This window comes from Etheostoma spectabile, chromosome 18 (genome assembly GCF_008692095.1).
Source record: "Etheostoma spectabile isolate EspeVRDwgs_2016 chromosome 18, UIUC_Espe_1.0, whole genome shotgun sequence".
Taxonomy (NCBI): domain Eukaryota; kingdom Metazoa; phylum Chordata; class Actinopteri; order Perciformes; family Percidae; genus Etheostoma; species Etheostoma spectabile.
In genome coordinates, this window is record NC_045750.1 from 17700531 (window position 1) to 17721828 (window position 21298).

The following is a 21298-nucleotide window of genomic DNA, read 5'->3' on the forward strand; positions in this document are numbered from 1 at the left end:
TGTGTTTATTGTGCTTGAATCAGTGTTGATGAATTCCTCCTCAACATTCATTCACTGACAAGATACCTCGGGTGCAGTGGGTGTGTGTGTGAGAGCCCCCTTGTATCAGCTCAACCACATGCGAACAGTGCAGGTTTATGACAGTAACCAAATGAGACTTACACCCTAACCCTGAGCCACAGTCCTTCATTCCTCTGCTCTAAATCCTTTAATCCTCACTGGAGGTACATCCTGTTGAACGCTGCTCCCGGGTCGTCCTGCAGAGGACCACTGCCACAGAACCCATGAGCACAAGTAAGACTCCCCTTTTTCCCACTGGGGACTAGCCATGCTAAAAAAATACACAGTCACTATACTGCAATGGGGGTTTAACCTGGCAAATAGGGCTGAGGAGAGGGCACAGCATTCACTGGAGGATTTGGCTTGGGGGGGGGGGTGATGCTGTGCCATTGTGCAGGAAATGATTCTATTGTTTTGCAGCATGGGGATTAAAAAAGGTACCCAGAGTGATCTGGCTGTAAAGGGTTTATTAGAGCATGGCATGTGCCAAATCTTAAGAAAACACAAATAGAGTCTAAATCTTAGCCCCTCCTTTGTGTGTAGATGCGTTTTTTTTTTTTTTTTTTAATCTGGAATATGCTAGCCATGACATGTTCTCATGTAGGTCTTGTCTAGGCTTGCAATGTGCACTGCACGTTCATTTTCACACAATGTAGGATTCTGTTTTCCTTCATCATGTCTACCTCATTGTTACATCCTGAACATGAATGTACTGTCATGACGGCTCCTGCCTTTTCAGACGCTGCAGTCTTCTATAGCGCACAATTGATACCAGAGAGCTTTCAAGAACCAGTATCATAATCTCGGTTACTGATATAATATACATATTCTTTGGCTGCTAATATTGCTGCTGTCCCACCAATTCACTACGGTCATGATGAACAAAGTTTCCTTTCATCTACCGCTGTCGTTTTGCATGTACTAACGTTACATTGACGCTGATTATTACACTGACAAAAAGAAGAAACGCTCCGGAAAGGAGGCAGCATGTTGTAGTCTAGCCTGGCCACACTCTACAGGTTGCTAAAAACACATTAGAACCACCATAAATGGAAGTATGTAAGCTGTCCCTGAATGCCACATGTGGCAGACAGAGGCACGAGTCGAGCCCTTAAACCAGAGCTGACCGCCGCCACCATGCCACGATGGAGCAGCGGAGCGAAAACAAAGCAGAGCCGTGTGCGGAGGGGGAAGCAGAGGAGGACTCCCACCGCTGCAGACAGCCCGTATGCAAAGCAACAGCGGTACATGCCGCGTTGGTACAGTGTGTCAACACCCTAAATCATCTTCCCGTTGACACTTTGCATACCGGACCCGTTAGCTTTCCTCTAAACAATACAGTGTTTGGGTGCGCGCGTTTCCAAGCAGCAGTCATAAACACGTACCATGCCGCGTGGTGCGCGGCACGAAAGCACATCCACCATTAGCTCCCTGGCAACAAAAAAGAAAATCACAATAATAAACAGAAGAGTTGTCCAACCTGCAGGTGTTGCTCCAAAGATCCGCACCACCGGCACTTTCTTCACCTCGCTCTCCCTGAATTCAGAATAGCAAACGTCCAGGTCTTTAATGGGACTTTGCAAATAGAAGTCTGCGGTGACGATTCGCACGGCAAACATGACTGCCGCGTCCGTTAGTGAGGGACCGACCGTCAGAAAAGCCCAAAAACTACTGTTAGGAGTCCATTAGATGCGTTCGCCTCGGTGGCCAGTCGATACCAGCCGAGGGGGGTGCTGTCACGGCGGTAAAACAACGAAAAAGCAGGGGGAAGCCCGGTTGTGTCCCATGAAAAAACGCGAACAAAGCTTCGCGTGGCTCCAGCGCGCCCCGACGTGCCGCCGTTTATGTTCAGCTGCAGCCGGGGAGAGCTAAACTCGACGGCGGAGAGTAATTACCGGACGCTCTGCATCTGTCAGGTCCATGTTGGACTTGTAATTGTGGCTGTCCCGTGATTTAGCGCTCTCTATGGTGTTTTTTGTTTTGTTTTCCGCCAGGAAGACGTTCCTCTGGCTTCCGGTATCTAGCGTTATCTTACTATATCACGCCTCAGAACTACCGACCAGACCCGTTTTATCAGAGAGCCCCTCGGTTGTGCTCCTTCTTCTTCCATGGGTTAGCTAGCCCGCATTAGCTTACCTATGAGGGGAGGTAAGCTAGTGAGATGGTTAAATAATAGTACTTCCGGCTAAATCTTTCAGAATAAAAGCAATGTTGAAGCGTCACCAGCCCAGTAACACAAAGCACCACAGTGAAAATTGACGATTTATTTTGGAAGATTTACTTCTGTCACACTTGTTAATGGACAATATGGTCGCTGCTTTTATAGACTGTCTAGCCGGTTAACCACGATAGTGCGCACACGTTTATTTCGCAAGCAGGAGACAGTCTTGGACGTCTTCCTTAGGGTAGGGTTGATTACTGCCAATGTTTTGGTGTTGTCCTCAAGCAAAACGGTAAAAGTCAAAATGTACATGATTTTACCAGTAATATCCGGAAAAATCATGTTTGGAATTTCAAAATAATAGCATACAAAGCTGATGATTCAGAACAGAAACAGGTTGTGGGTTTTAACATCCAAGGAATTAAAAAAAAAAAAATCAAATTTAAATCTCTTGCTATTTTGGTGCGTAAAAGTCACGATAGACATAGTAAAAAAAATAACTAAAATACCGCAGACCACACTTTAGTGTTCATGAGGCTGGGTGAGAGTCAGTGTCAGTGGGGGTCCCAGGCCTTGTTGATGAGGCCAGCAGCAGTCAGGAAGAAGACCCAAGAATAAAGATTCAACATTCAATGCTTTATTTCAACATAGCTGATTTTTTTTTTGTTGAGCTCTCATAACAAAATCTTAGGGCAGCACATACAATTAAAAATAATAATAATAATAATAAGACATTTATTTGTAGAGCTCTTTCAATCAAAGTGCTTTACAAAAAGAATACAATTAAAATGCAAACAGTACATTAAAAATGTAAATCGAGACAGTAAAAAGTAAATACCAATATACAAAGACATCAAAATAATTGAACATTTAGGACTCATAAGCAGCAGTGAATTAGTAAGTCTTAAGCTTTGATTTTAAAACCTCAGTTGAACATGCCATTCTAATATCTGCTGGAAGACAGATTTGTTTTCTTCAATAATGGTTTAACTACCGCAGATTTGTAGCAAGCTGGAAAAACTGCTGTGGAGAGCGAAAGGTTTAAAACAGCTAACACATACAATCCCAATGTTGGCCATAAGTTTTTTAACAACCCAGGCAGGAGAGGGGGGCAAGACACGCAAGGGCAAGGGAATTACAACACTAACATATGAACAAGTGGTGTGAACATAACATGGCCATCAATTAACCCGTGCGTTAAATAATAGGCTAAATAAATAAAACAAGCATTCCCAGTGGGATGTCAACAGCAACACAAACCAACTATGATGTGTATTGTAAAGATGCCACCACAGTGTTTTATGGACAGGAGAAACTTAGAAATACATGAACGGCCTCTGGGTGAGGGCTGCTGCACAACCTGGCTGTCTACTACTTTTCTGTGTTTTATTAGAATGGGGAAGTTAACAAATGGTTAGCATGGTAAGATGAGTCTAGAATGCACCCTTAATTGTTTCTAGTATGATAGTGTAAAATATGTGCATGGATTGAAAATCAGCTGCAGTGGAGCAAGTTTCCTTTCCTAAATGGTTCAGTCCACGTTTCTTCCCCTACATGTGATAACTGGAAATTACTTGAAGCCAAGGTCCGTCTCCTTTTCACCCACAAAACACCAAGAGGGCATTTTGGAAAATGTGGCCATCCTATTTGCTCTAAATGCTTAAACAATACAGGAATTTCTTTAGATAAAACAATAACATTGGAGAGCATATTGTCAAATCTAGAAGCCTGGTTATTGATCAGTTCATCATACTACATATCAAATTAAACCTGCAGGAAGCTTAGGTTCTTACCTAACTCCCTATTTATGTAATATGACACCCGAAGACTGCACTACAGCCCGGTGGAAGATTACTTTTAGATTAAAAATAATGAAAGAGAAAAGGGATGAAAAAAAACATTTTATTTCTTTAGTCCTTTGCATATGTCTATTGTCTGTAAATTTTCAAAAACTGAAGTTCCAACAATGAAGTGGACATTATGGTGCTGCAGCAAAGACTGCCTAACAGTTTCAAACTGACGCCCTTGGTTGACTTTTATTTTGTAGCTACATGCACTTGAGCAAGGAAATGAGAAACAGCATTGTGGAACTTAATGGAAAGCTTGAGACTGTTCACCCCATTTGGCAGTGCAGCATCAAAACAAGGATCAGACCCAGGTCACAGAGCCTGGAAAGCATCACTTTCCCTATTGGCAAGGAACACCTTTCTTATTGGCTGTTTCCTGGGCTTTGAGGAAGAAAAAACAGCTATCCCAACATACATCAAAACAAATAGCTCTCACTTAGAAACATCAAATCCGTTAAGAGATTATACAAGAAGAGTTCAAGCCTATTGAAAATTCCATTAAGAGCAATTGGGCTTCCCTTAGCAGATACACTGTTAACTTACATGGGAATATTACATTGATACAAAAGGATGAAATTATCATAAAATACAGTGAGATGAACATGAGGCCACCACGGACTAACACTGACATGTTGGTCACATCTGAAATATTTATATCATTTGTATTCATTATTGATTATAGTAATTTTTCATAAAGGCAGTTTGAACAGTCTGGGCATACTGTATACTGTATCTCCTCTTCAGGGTTGTAGCTCATTGCAGACATTGTATTGTTCTTTGTTTTTTTTATTGATTAATATTCTGTATCAATCACAAATAAATTCTGGCATTTGATATGACCAGTATTCTTAAATGTGACTGGCATTGGAACAACATTTAGACCATTGTATAAGTAAATAAAAATATAATTTAATAGTTAAATAAATGTAAAAATGTTAAAAATACAAAAAAATATATATATACTGGTGTTTTGGGTTGTAATTTAAGAATCTCTTGGGGGCTGGGTGGCACTGGTGGAATTACAATGTATGACCTCAGAATTTCTGAAATTCTGCTCCATTGGGAATTCCTTGTTTTATTTATGATTTTAGATTCTATAAGTGTCCGAATTACAATTTATCACATGTAAATATCTGTTTTGACTCTGAATCGACTTAGATAATCTAATATTTCTTCTAAACATGATCACACAATTAATTGCAATTGTATCAACATCGCAATACGGACTAGGGCTGCAGATCCTAACATACAGACTAAAAGAATCTTTTAGTAAAGATCCTCGCAAAAATCACACTGTAATCATTTTGATTTCTTTCAATGTTGATAATTTTCAAAACTGAGAATGATACAAAAACGATCATTCCCTCCAATATCGTGAATCATATCGCATTCGCCATATCAGTCAAAATAATCGCAATGAGATATTTTCCTCATATCGCGCAGCCCTAATTTTAGTGGTATTACAGTCCTTCCACCTTAATGACTTTAAAGTCACACATTAAATTAAAGGTCCCATGTCTTCTTTTTTTCTTTTTTTTCTTATGATTTTTAAATCAGGTCGAGGTGCTAAATAAAAACTGTCAAAGTATAAAAACGCTCAATCCACAGAGCAATGCACACAGCCGTATTCAGAAACTGTCACAGTAATAATGTGTGTTTTAAAATTAAAGCATGTAAACATATTCTAGTAGAAACCCCAAATACGTATATGAACCTGAAAATGAGCATAATATAGAACATGTAAGGCTTTATCATTTATAACCGACAGCCTTGTTGAATATTTTAAAACCTCCCGAGCAGACTTTTTCTGTGACTCTGCCACAAGAGGTAGCTCAGTCGCAGTGTGTTTGATGCCGTTTCGCCTCCTACACATGTTTGAGCTGTTTAGTATTCCAGTCACATTCCTATAATGGCCCATGCATAGCAGGCAGCAGTGGTGGATGTGCTGAGCTCACTGCTTTCCCCTCTCCACTGATAGGGCCATAACCTCTCTAAACAGCTGGTTCGGTCCGGTTCATGCCGGGGACAAGAATGAAAAGTGGTTCATTTGCATTCTCATCCCGATGGAGAGGGAACCTCTGTTTGCTAGAGTGTGTGCTGACCTTGAGTGAGAGCCTGACCGTCTTAATGAACCAATCCGCAGGCATCTGCTTACGTCTGCCAGCACCACTTCTGAGTTCAACGAGAATGTACATTAATCTGACCCAGAAATATTATATGTGCCGTATTTAATGCAGTGTTTGCTGGGAGCTTTTATCTAAAGTGCTTCACAGTACACTGAGAGCATATGTATGGATGTCCTCAGTGGGAGCAGAGTCTCAAACTGTGATGGTGAAAGTGCAATTTACTACTTACCGCTATCATCAGCACCTTCTTTCCTCTCAGCGATAATGATGGAGGAGAATTAATGAAGTTAAGGAATTCAATTCAGCTTTCAATTTTATTTATAGTATCAAATCATAACAAGAGTTATCTCAAGACACTTTAGAGATAGAGTAGGTCTAGACCACACTATAATTTACAAAAACCCAACAATTCCAGTAATTTCCCCAAAAGCAAGCATCTAGTGCAACAGTGGTGAGGAAAAACTTACTTGTAGTAAGAAACCTCTGATAGACCCAGGCTCTTGGTGGGTGAACATCTACCGCTGCCGGTGAGGGTGATGAACAGTAACAATCATAGGAACAATAAAGACAATGGAACTATAGAATTAATAGTTGTAGCAGTTCAGGGCACAGCAGGGCACTGCAGGGCGTAGTAGAGCGTAGCAGGGCATAGCAGGGCACTGCAGGGCGTAGTAGAGCGTAGCAGGGCATAGCAGGGCATAGTAAGGCGTATTATGGTGCAGCAGGGCGTAGCAGGGCATAGCAAGGCGTTGTAGGGCATAGTAGAGTGTAGTAGTGTGCAGCAGGGTGCCACCCAGTGCCACCCTGTGGCTTAAAGGAAAGGATCCCCCAAAAATACAAATCCAGGCTTCATCAAGCCAATCCCACATCAGTGAAAACTTATAGAGGTACACAGAGGAACCCAAATAAGTTTGATCTAAACTATTTATGCCAACAGCCCCAGACAAATTCCCAGTGTATTCAGCATCACGTAATCAACAAATATTACCAATTCAAGGGCCACTTGCTAGCTTTTTCCTGATCTTCCAACCAGCGTTTCCTTACCCAGTGGAGTTTGCATACAGCTGTTATGAGAATGGCTCAGATGTCATGGGTCATACATGGGGGGAGACTGTAACCGGTCTCTGTTCAAACATGTCTTTTACCTAGCTTGTTGGATAGAAATGCACCCACTACGACCAACATTAACACGGCGATAAGCTTAACGTTATGTGTGGGAACTGATATCAGGGTTAATATTAAAGATCTACAGTTGTGTTTTGCTCAATATGATATTAAGTGGCTGCTCAGTAGGTTTGCTACCCCCCCCAACTGTTAGATCAGATGTACGCCTATGGGATACAGGTGCAGCAAAACCATCTTAGGGTCAAGTGGAATGTTCATACACAAGATGAACATGGTTTTATTGACCATGTCCCTCCAGAATGTTTTTTTTTTTAGTTGTTTATGTCGGCATCAGCCAATTAAATTGGAATAACTTTAAATTAGTCAAAACCTTCCTTCCAATTATATTCTAAAATGTCCTCTTTTATGTCCACCATCCATGTCTCAAGTGTCACTATCAATGATTCTTTAGAGCCAGAAGCCAGCCATTTATGTTATTTACTGATGAAATCCATCTGGTCAATGACCTTTGACCTCTTCCCAGTGGAAACATATTGTATTTTTATATTTTTAACCCAGTGTTTTTAAATGACAGCTTTGTTGAACTCTTAATTTAAAGAGAAGTGCTCTTGTCCTAGTATCTCCTCCTTTCTTGTTTTTGTTGTTCTAATTTGACATCCAGGCTGAATGGGACACTCTGACACAGTGTGATGTATCAGTAACAATCAGGTCAGCCTTCCTCCGTCACTGCAGTGACTGTGGAGCATTTTTTTTTCTCCACAAACAGAAAACAGCAGCTGTCTGTCAACACCAGAACCAAACCACATCCACTGGGACGAGGTCAAAGGTCACGGAGAGACTTGGGCTTGTGTGCGAAAAAAAGAAGAAGACATAGGTGAGCATCTACTGTAATACTGTCATAATTGCAAAGAAAAATGAATTAAAACGCTGTTAAAAAAAAAGAAAAGGTAATGGACCAGAAGTCAGTTGATGATGCCGCGGACATCTTTGAACAGAGATGTGTTACCATCCCCCCCGATGGATTAAGGTTGTTTTAAACCACTTTAGCAGGACTGATGCTTGTTGTCATGGATATATCAAGGCGTAAAAAATAAATCATAAACTGAGCAAGTGTTGGGAGTGTATTTTACAAGAAGCAAGGCAGACGGAGAGGGGGATCCAGATATCTACATCTGGTTTCTTTAGACTCACCAGATAAGGCAGAGTCAAGTGGCATGCAAGTCCTGGAACAATGACAAACTGTGGATTTATTGGTACTGGCAGCACTCGTGTTTACAGACTGCACCCTGTTAAACGGGCTGATAAAAACCTGGACTGGACATCACTGGAGTTCCCCTCTTACACACTCACTGATGTGAGCAAATCATTTTTGGCAGGTTTGGTAAACAGGCTGACAGAATTGAAGTCTTTGCACACTGACGGGGGACAAATGATGAAGTTGAGGGTGAAAAATGGCAGTTGGACGTCTCTGTCTCTCACAAGACGCTGGCTTATCAGGGAGTTAGCGCTCAACATATGGACAGGATGTTTCTGCTGGGCCCCGTCTGCAGCTCCTTCAGCACAATCATGACCCGTGTGAACTCTTTTTTTTATAACCACAGTCAAAATTGTCAGTCAGATATCCTCACCGGGTAGTTAAAACAGTGGCGTTTATTCCAAAGCAATATGAAAACACAATATCAATATCATAAACTAATAGTGAATGGAAATTGAAGCTGTTGCCATGAAGAAGTAACCAAGACTGGGAGTCATTATTTGGGACATGCTGCCACCTGCTGGTTAATGATTGGCTCTACAGAAACACACAGACGGTGCACTGGGGTACCACTGAAATAATTATAGGCTTTGCAGTGTTTATTATGAGCTATTAATAAATAGTTCCATTTAAAAAGAAAAGCTATTATAAATTGATTAAAACAATTTTAATTCAAACGTGGCTTAACGTCTGTAATGATGGTTTAAAAATCACTATTTTAATTTGGAATAGCAAAATGAATTGCAAAATGTCAAACTATCATTTGCCATTCACAATACATTTGTCTTCTGTTTTAATAATTACAGTTTCTATTTCATGATTGCTATAATTAAAGCTACACTAATCAATATTTTCATATTAACAATCCAGGGTTAAATGACTGTGTGTGGAATGTAATGTGACTGTCACTCCCCGATGTTGCCCTTCCTACATTCCTGCCGATGTACCATGGTGATGCTCAAACTCCTGTGAACCAATCCTAGAGCTAGATTTTACAGAAAGTGAACGATAAACTTAAATCTGTCAGAAAAATGCATTTCCTGTAGAAAATGCGTGTGAATGCTAAATAGCTAAATTGCTAAAGATAAATTGGATTAATAGCTTAATTCCATAAGACAAAGTTGAAGTAGTGATGATAGTTAGAAAAGTGAGAATTGTTTTAATAATTTACTTTTATTTGCCAAGTTGAATAACACCACTAATGCAAAAAAAGATGTGCAAAAATTAAAGCAGTGGCATGTGATTGAGATATTACTGTCTGTAGTTGCAATTTGACGGTCTGGCAAAAATGCTGCGTCATGCTTACTAATCAGAGGCTATGATGAAGATCTGTATGATCTCTGGAATCAGCTAACAACCCTGTCACCTGTGTCAGACTGCTGCCATCAAGGGACACTGAGAGTGACCTGTGAAAGAAAGAACCAACAGCAAAGATGTATCTGAAAACACTTAACGACTCATTGTCTGCAGTATTAACAGTCCTCATGCCTAAAGCATGTTGAGGGATTGACAAAAGGATCCATTTCTTTCTTTAAATTGCTTATGTTCCGCATTTGTCAGTCCTTTGTTTAGTTTTTCTCAGAGGGGACGAACAGTGAGGGTGAGGTCAGCCCCTTGTTGGGGGATGATGTAGCGTTCCTCCCTGAGCAGGCGCAGCAGCAGGTCCTGGGTGTCCTGGGGCCAGCGGTAGATCTTGGTGTTCCGGAGCCAGTTGGGGACATGTTTCTGTAACACAGACACAAAGCACCAAGGGTTAGGGGGTAGAGCTAGCGCTAGTCTATGTCAACAACGTTTCATTTTTGGGATTGTTCGGAAATTCCACTAGATGTCCCTAATTTTTGGCTGGATGTCCATCATCTTCCTCTTTCTTTGTGTTGGTGTTTTAAATTCCAGTGGATTTCTGAGGACTATGGTTAACTGCTCCTCAGATCTCTGCAGGGTAAATCCAGACAGCTAGCTAGACTATCTGTCCAATCCAATAGGGGACCTCTAAGGTCTATATAAAAGAGACTTCAGATACAGTATTAGGGGACCACTAAGGTCTATATAAAAGAGACTTCAGATACAGTATTAGGGGACCACTAAGGTCTATATAAAAGAGACTTCAGATACAGTATTAGGGGACCACTAAGGTCTATATAAAAGAGACTTCAGATCCAGTACTAGGGGACCACTAAGGTCTATATAAAAGAGACTTCAGATACAGTATTAGGGGACCACTAAGGTCTATATAAAAGAGACTTCAGATCCAGTACTAGGGGACCACTAAGGTCTATATAAAAGAGACTTCAGATCCAGTACTAGGGGACCACTAAGGTCTATATAAAAGAGACTTCAGATACAGTATTAGGGGACCACTAAGGTCTATATAAAAGAGACTTCAGATACAGTATTAGGGGACCACTAAGGTCTATGTAAAAGAGACTTCAGATACAGTATTAAGGGACCACTAAGGTCTATATAAAAGAGACTTCAGATCCAGTACTAGGGGACCACTAAGGTCTATATAAAAGAGACTTCAGATACAGTATTAGGGGACCACTAAGGTCTATATAAAAGCATCAAAAGGGCACCATGTCATGGTGCATTTAAATTTCAGATGAAGTATATAGTGGCGTCTACTGTTAGCCTGCTATCTTCCCCTAAAGATTTCCACTAAAACAAATACAAAAATGTGTCTATTTGAGGTGGGTATTTCTAAGGATTTTATACAATATTTACATGCAATACGTTATGAATAGATTTTGGGGTTAATATATGTGGTACCCCTAAAATCACATGTGGCCCAATGGCTGGCTGCCCCATCTAATATGGTCTGGAATGGCCACTGCCTATGGTAGTCTCCGCTAATGTACTGGATAGTGCTTGGTGATTTGAAATGAGGGGTAGCACTGTGGAGAACTGCTTATGTTAAAAGTTCACTTCACCCAAATCACAAAAATATGTTTTCTCAGTCATCTCATGTGGTCTTCATTCAGCAAAAGGAGCTGAGAGAAGATGTGATTGAAAGATCTGAGAGCTGACATATCTGTGTCAAGAATACATTTTTTTATGCTCACATTGTTTTTTTACTTTTTGTAATTGGGGAAACATACCCTTCACTGTGTTACAGCTGCTGCTGTGTATTAAACTGGGAATGTGTTATTTGAGATGTGGAACAGGCTGTGCCATTCCATGCTGCGGATTGGCTGGCTAGGGGGAGTCCCGCCAAGTTCCTGGGGGTTCCCTGCGATGGTAACGCTGATTGGTGCGGCAGACCACCACTGCCCCAGTCGAGGCGTTCTTGTGAAGTCCGCTTCCTGCTCAAATAGCCTGCTTGCCTTCAGTTCAGGGCAGCTGTCAGACATGATTAGTTTGCCTTGTTGTATGTGTGTGGGAAGAAGTACTGTTTATTGTACTTACCTTAGATGCATTAGGAAATACCACAGGTACCAGTCTGAAGTTTAGGCAGCCTTGTTGGATGAACTCATTTTGGATCTGTACCAACAGAAACACACAGTAACCAATGCTTATAGTTTTCCATATGCTTAATGATACAGTCTAAAAAAAAACACTGTAATTAAGTGCTTCCTTTACATTTGTGTGGTCCAAAAATAGTTAGCATTTGTCCATGTGTCCATGTTTACTGTAAGTTGTACTTAAACTGCTGATACACTGCAGCCTTGATTTTAAAATGTGCAGAACTCATTGAAGTCTGAAAAAGGTCAAGGCATTTCCTCATTCTCCTGGCCATATTGTCACGTGGGAGGAGGGTGTGTAATGACATAAACCTGCCACCAGAGGGTGATATTTTACACAGAACTCAGTTGTTGACAGCTGTCTTGATAAGTAAGTAAATGAGTAAGTAAGTAAATTTATAAAGCACTTTTCACAAAGTAAAAAATTACAAAGTGCTTTACATAAAACAAACAATATGATACATATTAAAACAAAGTACAATTAAAGTCACAGTGTAATACATAAAAATAAAGTGCAGCGAAATCATCCAAAGGCCCAGTGCAGTCAGACCTTCAACGGTTTTTAAGCCAGGGACCCCTTAACTGAAAGACACGGATATACAGTATATTGTATAAAATTAAGTTTTATAATAAACTGGGCCTACAATAGTGTGTGGGTCATCTAAAGCTTTTAAATATACCTTTTTAGTGCATAGAATACTAAGTTAATAAAATAATGGATAGTGACATGATTTTATAAATCATGTCTAATAGTAAACATGCATGCGGCACAGTAAGTCCTTAGGATTAACTGTATCTGTGGATACCTCAGACCAGGGGTCTTCTAAACCTGAGACCCCTTAACTAAAAGAGAGACAGAGCAGGGACCCCCTACTACATAGTAGTATTTATACAATATGTACAATATTGTATAAAATGAACTGGGCCTACAGTAACGGGTAGACCCAAAGCCTTTGTACATACCTTTTTAGTGAACATACATGTGGCACTGTGAACCCTTATGATTAACTTTATCTTTGAATGGCTACTTTAGTGACTACCTAACCTTTTGGCCCGGCAGCCTAAAATTAGTGTGTGGATTTATATTTGCTAATAATATGTTGAATTCATGTTAAGACATTTGAATTTTTTTAAAAACTTTCAAAAATTAACAATAATTTGGAGGGCCCACCTGCAGTTACTCTGAGGACTCCCTAGGGGTCCCAGGCCCCTTGTTGAAGATCCCTGCCATAGGCTCTTAGAGACTATATATCCTATGGGGCAGCAAGCCTATCAATGTTTTATTTTTGCAAAAATAGGTTGATTTAAATTTGCTAATAAAATGTTGGATTCATGTTAAAGTGCGCGGTCACGGATGACTTGTATCATGTGGACGCGCCAACAGTGTTGTTGTCATTACTTAGAATTCCCCATGGGGGCGGCAGAAACTATGCAGAGTACCTTTAAAAAAACTTTAGTTTTTGAATAAAACCCCCCCGGAGTAACTCAGCCTATTGGAGTGTGCGAGTTCTCACCTGATTGTGAATGTACTTGGTGTGCAGGCCGTGCTCGTCGTCTCCGTCTCCCTCCACGTCCTCCTTGTACTTGGGGCTGATGACCACGATGATGAGCACTGATTTCTGTAAAGCAACGTCTCACTGTCAGCATTACCTTTTTGATTCATTCTCTCCGCTCCGACTCATTAGTTCCACTTACATCGTTCAAATATCTGTCCATCCACTTGGTGATGCCCATTATTTGCATTGGATTATCAAAGATGTCAATCTGTAGACAGACAGGCAGAGTGTGAGTCTTCATAATGGAAAGTCACTGAGAACCAAAGTGATGGAAGACGTGGTATAACTTACTGCTGGTTTGAACCCCTGGTCAATGAGAAATTTGGTAAAAGGCAGGATTTCTTTGGCTGTATCCACTGAATATGTGATGAAAACCTTCCCTGTTAAAAGAAGTTCAGCGTCCTTAGCTTTTACATTCTTAGGGATTAGAAAAAAAATGTTGCATGCACATGTCCAACAAAAGAAATTGTATTTTGCACAACAACATATAAAAGGGAATATTAGAGGAATATTCACTTTCATTAGGCACGTGAATAGCTTATTTAGCTTTGTCTTTTTCGGAATAAGAGCAAAAAACAGACTATTATGTGCATGTAAACGTAGTCAACGATGTAACTTACTACACTCCTCAGACAGACTGATGGTCCTCCTGATCTCCTTTGTGGCTGGTCCTGGACCAGCCTGCAGGGAGGGATTGACACAGACTTCATGCATCACATCTCTCAGAGGGGCCACAGACCCAGGGGCGGCATCTCGTTGCTGTCTATCACAGGGTGGCGTCCTGTGGAGGAAAATAATAAAAAACATCTAAATTCTTAGGAATAATTGTCGATGAACGGCTAAATTGGACAAAAACATATTAATCATGTAAACAGGAGGTCTTTGAAGATGCTTGGTGTATTGTATATTATTTATTATAGTCACATTTTTTAGGCATTTATTTACATAGGACAGGGGAGAAAGAGCAATGACATGCAACAAAAGTCCGGACATATAGGCATGCTCTACCAGGTGAGCCACCCACGCGCCCACATTTCACTTTTTTTTTTAACTCTTTCTTCAGATATTGACTCGCACACAACTAGACAAAAAAAGGATTTCCTTTGTCCTTGTCGTACATCTAGACATCCTTTTTGAAAATCAGATTTAGAGCTCCACTGCTGAGGAAGTCATAGATTATGTCACTACAAACATGAATGTCTCTGCTGTATTCAGGTCATAGTAAAAATGTGTTTAATTTCATCTTAATTCTTAAGTTATGGTCTGACTCAAAGGATTTTCTTTGGTTTTCCTTGCTTTAACTGTGTATCTGTGTAAACCTGATATATATTTACATAGTGTGTATGTTTACTTGTTTGTTTCGTTGCTTTTTGAAAACTCTTTTGCAGAGAAATGAGCATGTTTTAGCATATATTTGATTTTGTAATTGGGGAGGACGTTGAACATGCTTTTCGGGCTTCTCACCTGCACCAGTTGCTTTTCTAAAAAAATTCTATTGTACGTATTTCCCTTGTTTGTGCAAATAAACAGAGCCGAACACACAGAGATGTATGCAGAACATCTGTTAAGTATTATACGAATCAATGTTCCCTTTAGATCATAATAACAAACAGGACAGAAATGGTTCTCATACCATGACGGTTGGTGGTGTTGAGGCTCCTTGCATGGATCCGCTGGGTAACCATGCTCCTGATGATAATAGATGTTATTATGACGGGGCAGATTTGCTGGAGGGCAGCACGCACATTGCCTGAGACGACTCCCCTGCATTGGATTTGGGCCTTCAGAGAGACATGTAAGGAGCAGGCATACAAGATGTTTCCAACTCAGCAGTAATGAGGTAATCCCCTCAAACGGAAACACAGTGAGCAGCAGCCAAACAAAACCGTTTGGAAGGGTTCGGAGGCCAACTTTAGAACTAAATCCATCACTGATGTTGTGATTATTGCATCTGGGCAGAATCAATTCACATGTACCAAATATGGCATATGTATGAAGTAGCATTAATCCTGCTTTTGAAAACACAGTCACTTGAAATCTAAAACAGCCCATGGTACCCCGTTCCTCTATCACTTGAGACACTCTTTGCAGTTTTTTCATCCTGTTCCCTCAGCATCTACCTCTACAGCTCAGAAAGTTTATGTTTCGAGCCCCTTCGGATTGGAATAACCTACCTGTAAACATTCCATCCGTTTCATCTCACCACTCCTTTAAAAAGGCCCTGTCTTGTCATTACAGAACCAACTGTAGCTGTCCATAACAGCCCTACAACAACATGCTGACACTGTCACCACTTTCAATATTATTACTAATATCCAATTCTATAATATCCAAAAATCCTCTGCCTTAAACATGAATATGATTGGCTGATCCTCCTGATGCTTTTTCCTCTTTCTTTTTCTCGATCACAGAAATAGTGCACTACATAATGTGATTGCCATTTTGTAGTGGTGTTTGAGGTACTTGCAGTTAATTGTCCCAATTTCCCCGTGACGTAAGAATTTCCATATAATAGCAGATTTAGGTTCCTGCAGGCCAATATTATTCAATAATAGGCTACTGCAAAACATATTATATTGTATCCCAAAATGACTAATTACCTAATATTAATGACACTAGCTATCACAGTGGTTCTGTAAGTGAGGTCTGGAAACCACAGGGTTCCTTGAGGGGGGTCCCCAGCAATTTAATTTTTTAAAACTTTAAACTGTGTTTTTCCAAAAACAATATCCCATTTATTTTTGATAATCCACAGACGTGCAACATTACTTTTTAATGATGTGTACACCCCCAACAAAACTATATATATCTCTTCATGGCAGTGGGGAGGGAATAGGTGGGGAGAATTCTCACAGAAAGATATCTCAAACCTAGACAAATAAAAAAAATACACATACTATCTGCATATATATATATATATATATATATATGTATATATGTATATATGTATATATAATATATCGTATATAGCATATATATTGTATGTGTCTTGTATATGTCTTGTATATAGCCTACTAGAAGTAAGAGAGACAATATGTACTGTAATGTAATGTAATGTGTAATTTCAACTGACCCTGTATTAAGTTTAAATCTTGGCCTTTCATCAAATAAGAAATAGTAGCAGACATGATGTCACCAACAACAAAACTGTCACTGTAAAATTATAAAATCATTGAAATCTTATGGTCAACGAGATTATGCATCTGCTGCATTTAAGCGTAACATTGAAAAACAAATGTGAGAACGTCTACACCACATGTGTCAAACCCAAGGCCCGGGGGCCAAATCCGGCTCCTTTCAGATTTTGATCCGGCCTGCATATCAATTTAGTTTCACTGTAAATGTTAGCTTTCGTCACTTTGAGGATTATTTTGGGGCTTTTCCGCCTTTCATTTTCAACAGGACAGTCAGGTGAGAAAGGAGAGAGAGAGAGAGGGGGAAGACATGCAGGAAATGGTCACAGGTCAGATTTGAACCCTGGGGTACATGTGCGCCTGCTCTACCACTGAGCCAACCTGGTCTATTTTTTAAAAGACGTTTTTGCCACTTTTTCCGTTGGATGTTTTTCTTTTGGTGTTTTGTCAAGTTACTTTTGGGCTGACTTTTTGTTGACCAAATTTGGAGAAGGCTAAATGAGAAATGAAATAATACAGTAAAAGATGTTTGACAATAAACATACAGGTCTGGCCCTTGACGTGATTCTAATTCTCCAGTGTGGCCCTTAGTGAAATCGAGTTGGACCCAGATTTCTAATGATAATGCTTCACTGAATCTTACCGGGCATGCGTGCTGCTGCAGGGTATTGTGATGGGACGTGGTTGGTGTAGTTAACACCAGACTTGAGTGATTGAGGGGGCTCCAAGTGTTCCGCCTCCTCCACAGAGTGATCCTGGGGCCAGTTTGAAGGACTTGCAAAGCCCCCGCTTTGGTGAATTTGGAAGTCCCTTACATACAGCGGCGTCTGCTCTCTGAGACCATGATGCAAAACATCTGCGAACCGTTCCCCTGAGTGTTTAACGGGGATTAAACAAGATCCCGGGGCCACATGACTGGCTCCTCTGGGTTCATGCTGGTGCAGGCTCTCAGGAAGTCTCCACTGGCTGACGTTGTCTGCTGCCCCCCTAGCTTGCTCATAGCCATGTTCCTGCAGCTGTCTGCTGGTCTCTGTGTGTCCACTACACTGTTTGCAAGAAGGAGGCAGGACCAAGTCCAGACTGGAGGATGTCATGCTCTCATCCATCTCAACGGGAACACTCTGGTGAGGGCAAAGTCCTAACAACAAGAGTTAACAAACCGGTTTTCTCAGATATTTTCAACAGATGACTGACTGCTGCAAGTCTGATGTCGTCTGTTTTGTTTCCTACCTTGAGCAGAGGCCATACTGTCACTGAGAAAAAGTGTCTGTTGCCTCTGGTAAAGAGAAAAGGAAAACAACATGAAAGGAATTCAACGGAGCATGAGCGCTTCAAGAGACAAGAAAACAAGTGTAGTTTCAACTGAGATATTTAAAGTCCACTTTTCAAAGTCATTACCAGGAAGTGAAAACTATAATCCCGAATGGAAACGCACGTCTAACAAAGTACACAGCAGACAGAAAAGTATTAGAATGAACATGATCAAGTATTAACTGTTGAGCAGTAGAATTCTCAGTACACATTCTTGCTTCTTCCTCACTGAATAGGTGTGAAACACTACACGTACCTTGAGAGGTGTGTTTGAGTGTGACATATCAACACAATCGCTGCCAACTGGTACAAAGGTCAAAATCACGGATCTAAAGGTATGACAAGTATGCCGTCTTAAATGACAATTAAACTTATCTTAAATGTTTTTAGTACGTTTGTCCGTGTAAATGTACACAAAGAGAATAAAGTAGAACTTCACTGTGATCCCACACCTACCTCTCTTGGATCCGCTTCTCCCTCAGCCACAGCACAAACCTGTTCTGAGGCAAACAGGAAATATTCCCACTATGCAAAGCAGGGCAGTCTCGTGACCCATTTATGTAAATAATGCAGAACATTAAAACTGAAACTAAACCAGTCCCATTTTCATTAAGCAATTCAACCATTCAAGCAATTCATTAAAATCAGTCAAAAAGTACACAATTTGACTTGACACACAGGGTGGCTGTGGCTCAGCGGTAGGGTGGTGGGGTGCCAATCGGAAGATTGGTGGTTCAAAGTGTCCTTGGGCAAGACACTGAACCCCGAGTTGCCCCCCGATGCTGTGCCGTCGGTGTGTAAATGTGTGTGTTTATCTGACGAGCATGGGGCACCTTGTACGGCAGCCTTGGCCACAATGTATGAATGTGTGTGAATGGTTCCTGTATGTGTATATGTACCTGTACGTCTGTGCATGCATATATAAATAAGCAAATAATTAAATAGTTAGGACAAGAAACTTCTTCCTACTCCTTTTTTGAACATAGAAATCCTTATTTGAAACATTGTATATAACACATGTTTGCTGGGTATTTTGTTGGTTTTCTTGCTTGTACAATAAATGTTCTTATTTATCTATTTTTTTTATCATGTTGAAATAAACTTAATCAAACAATAGCACTGCAGCGCTGCTCACATTTATTCCGATTTTATTTGGAACAAATCATTATACTATGTGATGTTATGTGGCAGTTTTTATTTTAAAGGCTTTAAAGCAGTGGTTCTTAACCTTGTTGGAGGTACTGACCCCCACCAGTTTCATATGCGTATTCAGCGAACCCTTCTGATGATGGCCAAGGCGTGTCATCACAAATCATATGAGTCGGGTGTGTGTCTTGGCCTCCGCCGAACCCCTGAGACTGACTCACCGAACCTCTGGGGTTCGATCGAACCCAGGTTAAGAACCACTGCTGTAAAGCATCCAGTTGCTCTCCTTTTTAGTTTTTGGACAATGTTTTGGGCATGTGTAGGCCTTCGTCGACAGTATAACTTAAGAGAGGAAAGGGGAAGAGAGTGGGAACGGCATGCGACAAAGGTCCGCAGGTCAGAGTCGAACGTGCAGCCACTGAATTAAGAACTGAGCCTTCGTACATGGGGAGCCTGCTCAACCAGGTCGGCTACCCAGGCGTCCCCTGTTGCTCTCCTTTTTCTATTGCACGTGACCTGCACGTGACCCAGGTGACATAGAACCTACAACTAGGCTACATACCAGAGAATAATAATAATAATAATGATATTAGTAATATTTCTCAGCACCTTTCTCAGCACTCAAAGACACAGTACAGGGTATACAGACACAAAACATTTTAAAAACAGAAAAAAACACTATACAACAATAACAACAGAAAAAGGCTAAGTTGAGGCCTCTTGATCACATCTTATCGTTAATATGGTTCACCCACACCTCACATTACAATGACTTACTCACAATTTTTGGGGCACTTTAAGGCCTTTATTGACAGGACAGCTGAAGACATGAAAAGGGAAAGAGAGAGAGAGAGAGCAAGCGAGCGAGGGAATGACATGCAACTAAGGGCTGCAGGTCAGAGTCGAACCCTGGCCCACTGGGTCGAGGAGTTAACCTCTACACATGGGCACCCGCTCCACCAAGTGTGCTATCCGGACGCTCTATCAGGTATACTGTTATACTATATAAAGACTGATGGGAATGCTTTTGGTTTCTTTTTATCTTTTTTTATTTTCATTTCAAACCAAAAAAATAACAATAAAATAAGATATAAAAACACAATGAGAGGAATGGAAAAACAATATCTTTGAAATGTTACAAACAAAATGTTCAATCTGTCTGAAAAGGAGCGGGATGAAGCTTAAGCTTGTTTTTTTCCCACCCCTTTTTCAATTTTAAAATAGTTCCTAAATACAATATATTATGTATTTTGTATCTGTATGTATCATGCAGTATATTTTATATTATTTATTAATAGAAAACAAAAATACATAAAATATATTTAATTTTAAACACCTAACAAACATTTTGTTTTATTTTGCACTAAACAACCCATTACCCTAATCACCCACACTCCCAACTTTTAATATTATTATTTGGGCATTTTCCATTTTTACAGGCCAGCTGAAGACACAGAGGGGGAAATGACATGCAGCAACAGGGTGGAGGTTGGAGTCAAATTCGCGGCCTCTGCATCGAGGAGTAGCCCTCTGTATATGGGCATGCGCTCGACCAGGTGAGCTACCCAGATGCCATTTATACAACTTTTTAAACTTTATAATGATTGTACGACGTTTTTATCACCAAGTCTAAACCATTCCGCAAACCCACCCCACAGATCGTGATGCACAGACTTTATCAAGTTTAGTTCTTCTCTCAGATTATGCCCACCCTGCCTTTCCATACACATTTTTTGAAATTTTACCAAATCAATCAACTTCAGAATTGCTGGTATTTCTTCCTAATCCAAGAATTGGAACATTAAAGGTGTCACCTCCTACATGTGTGCCAAAGGTAACTCCAAACAATGACTGGAGTTTCCATGTGAAAATGGTTTAAGATTAATCCTCTGTGGGTCATGAATGTCTACACAAATATTCATGAAAACACATCAACAAGTTGATGTATTTCAGACTGACCAACCTTGCCATCCCTGTAGCCCCCATAGCAGGTGGCTATAAACAAAAACACAAAACAAATATGAAAGGATACTATGAGTCATAACTCAAGGTCTACTTAATCGGATTATGTGGGGATAGCTTGGTTGTTATCATTGGACCTGGGTACGTATCCGTCAAT

At 40.5% G+C, this 21298-nt stretch overlaps 2 protein-coding genes and 1 long non-coding RNA gene across 7 annotated transcripts in view; 1 reads left to right on the forward strand and 2 right to left on the reverse strand.

Moving 5' to 3' along the window:
* The window catches only part of rev3l (REV3 like, DNA directed polymerase zeta catalytic subunit), a 90105-nt gene extending 87888 nt beyond the window's left edge, over positions 1 to 2217 (reverse strand). For all 3 annotated transcript variants that reach the window (XM_032542422.1, XM_032542421.1, XM_032542423.1), the window contains exon 1: positions 1541 to 2217. In XM_032542422.1, the coding sequence (XP_032398313.1) occupies positions 1541 to 1679 (139 nt within the window). In that variant the 5' untranslated portion in view covers positions 1680 to 2217. The remainder of the gene's footprint in view (positions 1 to 1540) is intronic.
* On the forward strand, positions 97 to 20738 carry LOC116705982 (uncharacterized). The gene is made up of 3 exons (XR_004336107.1): positions 97 to 294; positions 8086 to 8193; positions 20619 to 20738. It is a non-coding gene; the product is annotated as an uncharacterized LOC116705982 (long non-coding RNA).
* Positions 9773 to 18592, reverse strand: traf3ip2a (TRAF3 interacting protein 2a). Of its 3 annotated transcripts, XM_032542457.1 has the most exons (12): positions 18490 to 18592; positions 18290 to 18362; positions 18121 to 18159; positions 17953 to 17998; positions 17366 to 17860; positions 15222 to 15369; positions 14209 to 14369; positions 13880 to 13968; positions 13728 to 13796; positions 13547 to 13651; positions 11977 to 12051; positions 9773 to 10299 (listed from the first exon to the last, which is right to left on the reverse strand). In XM_032542457.1, exons 2-12 carry the CDS (start codon positions 18314 to 18316, stop codon positions 10153 to 10155), a joined length of 1401 nt encoding a protein of 466 aa, XP_032398348.1. In that variant the 5' UTR covers positions 18317 to 18362; positions 18490 to 18592; the 3' UTR covers positions 9773 to 10152. The 3 variants fall into 3 exon arrangements, with proteins under 3 accessions (XP_032398348.1, XP_032398349.1, XP_032398350.1); XM_032542458.1 differs by lacking the exon at positions 18121 to 18159 and having other exon boundaries at positions 9774 to 10299; XM_032542459.1 differs by lacking the exons at positions 18121 to 18159; positions 18290 to 18362 and having other exon boundaries at positions 9781 to 10299; positions 18490 to 18581.
* Positions 20739 to 21298: the final 560 nt, after the last annotated feature.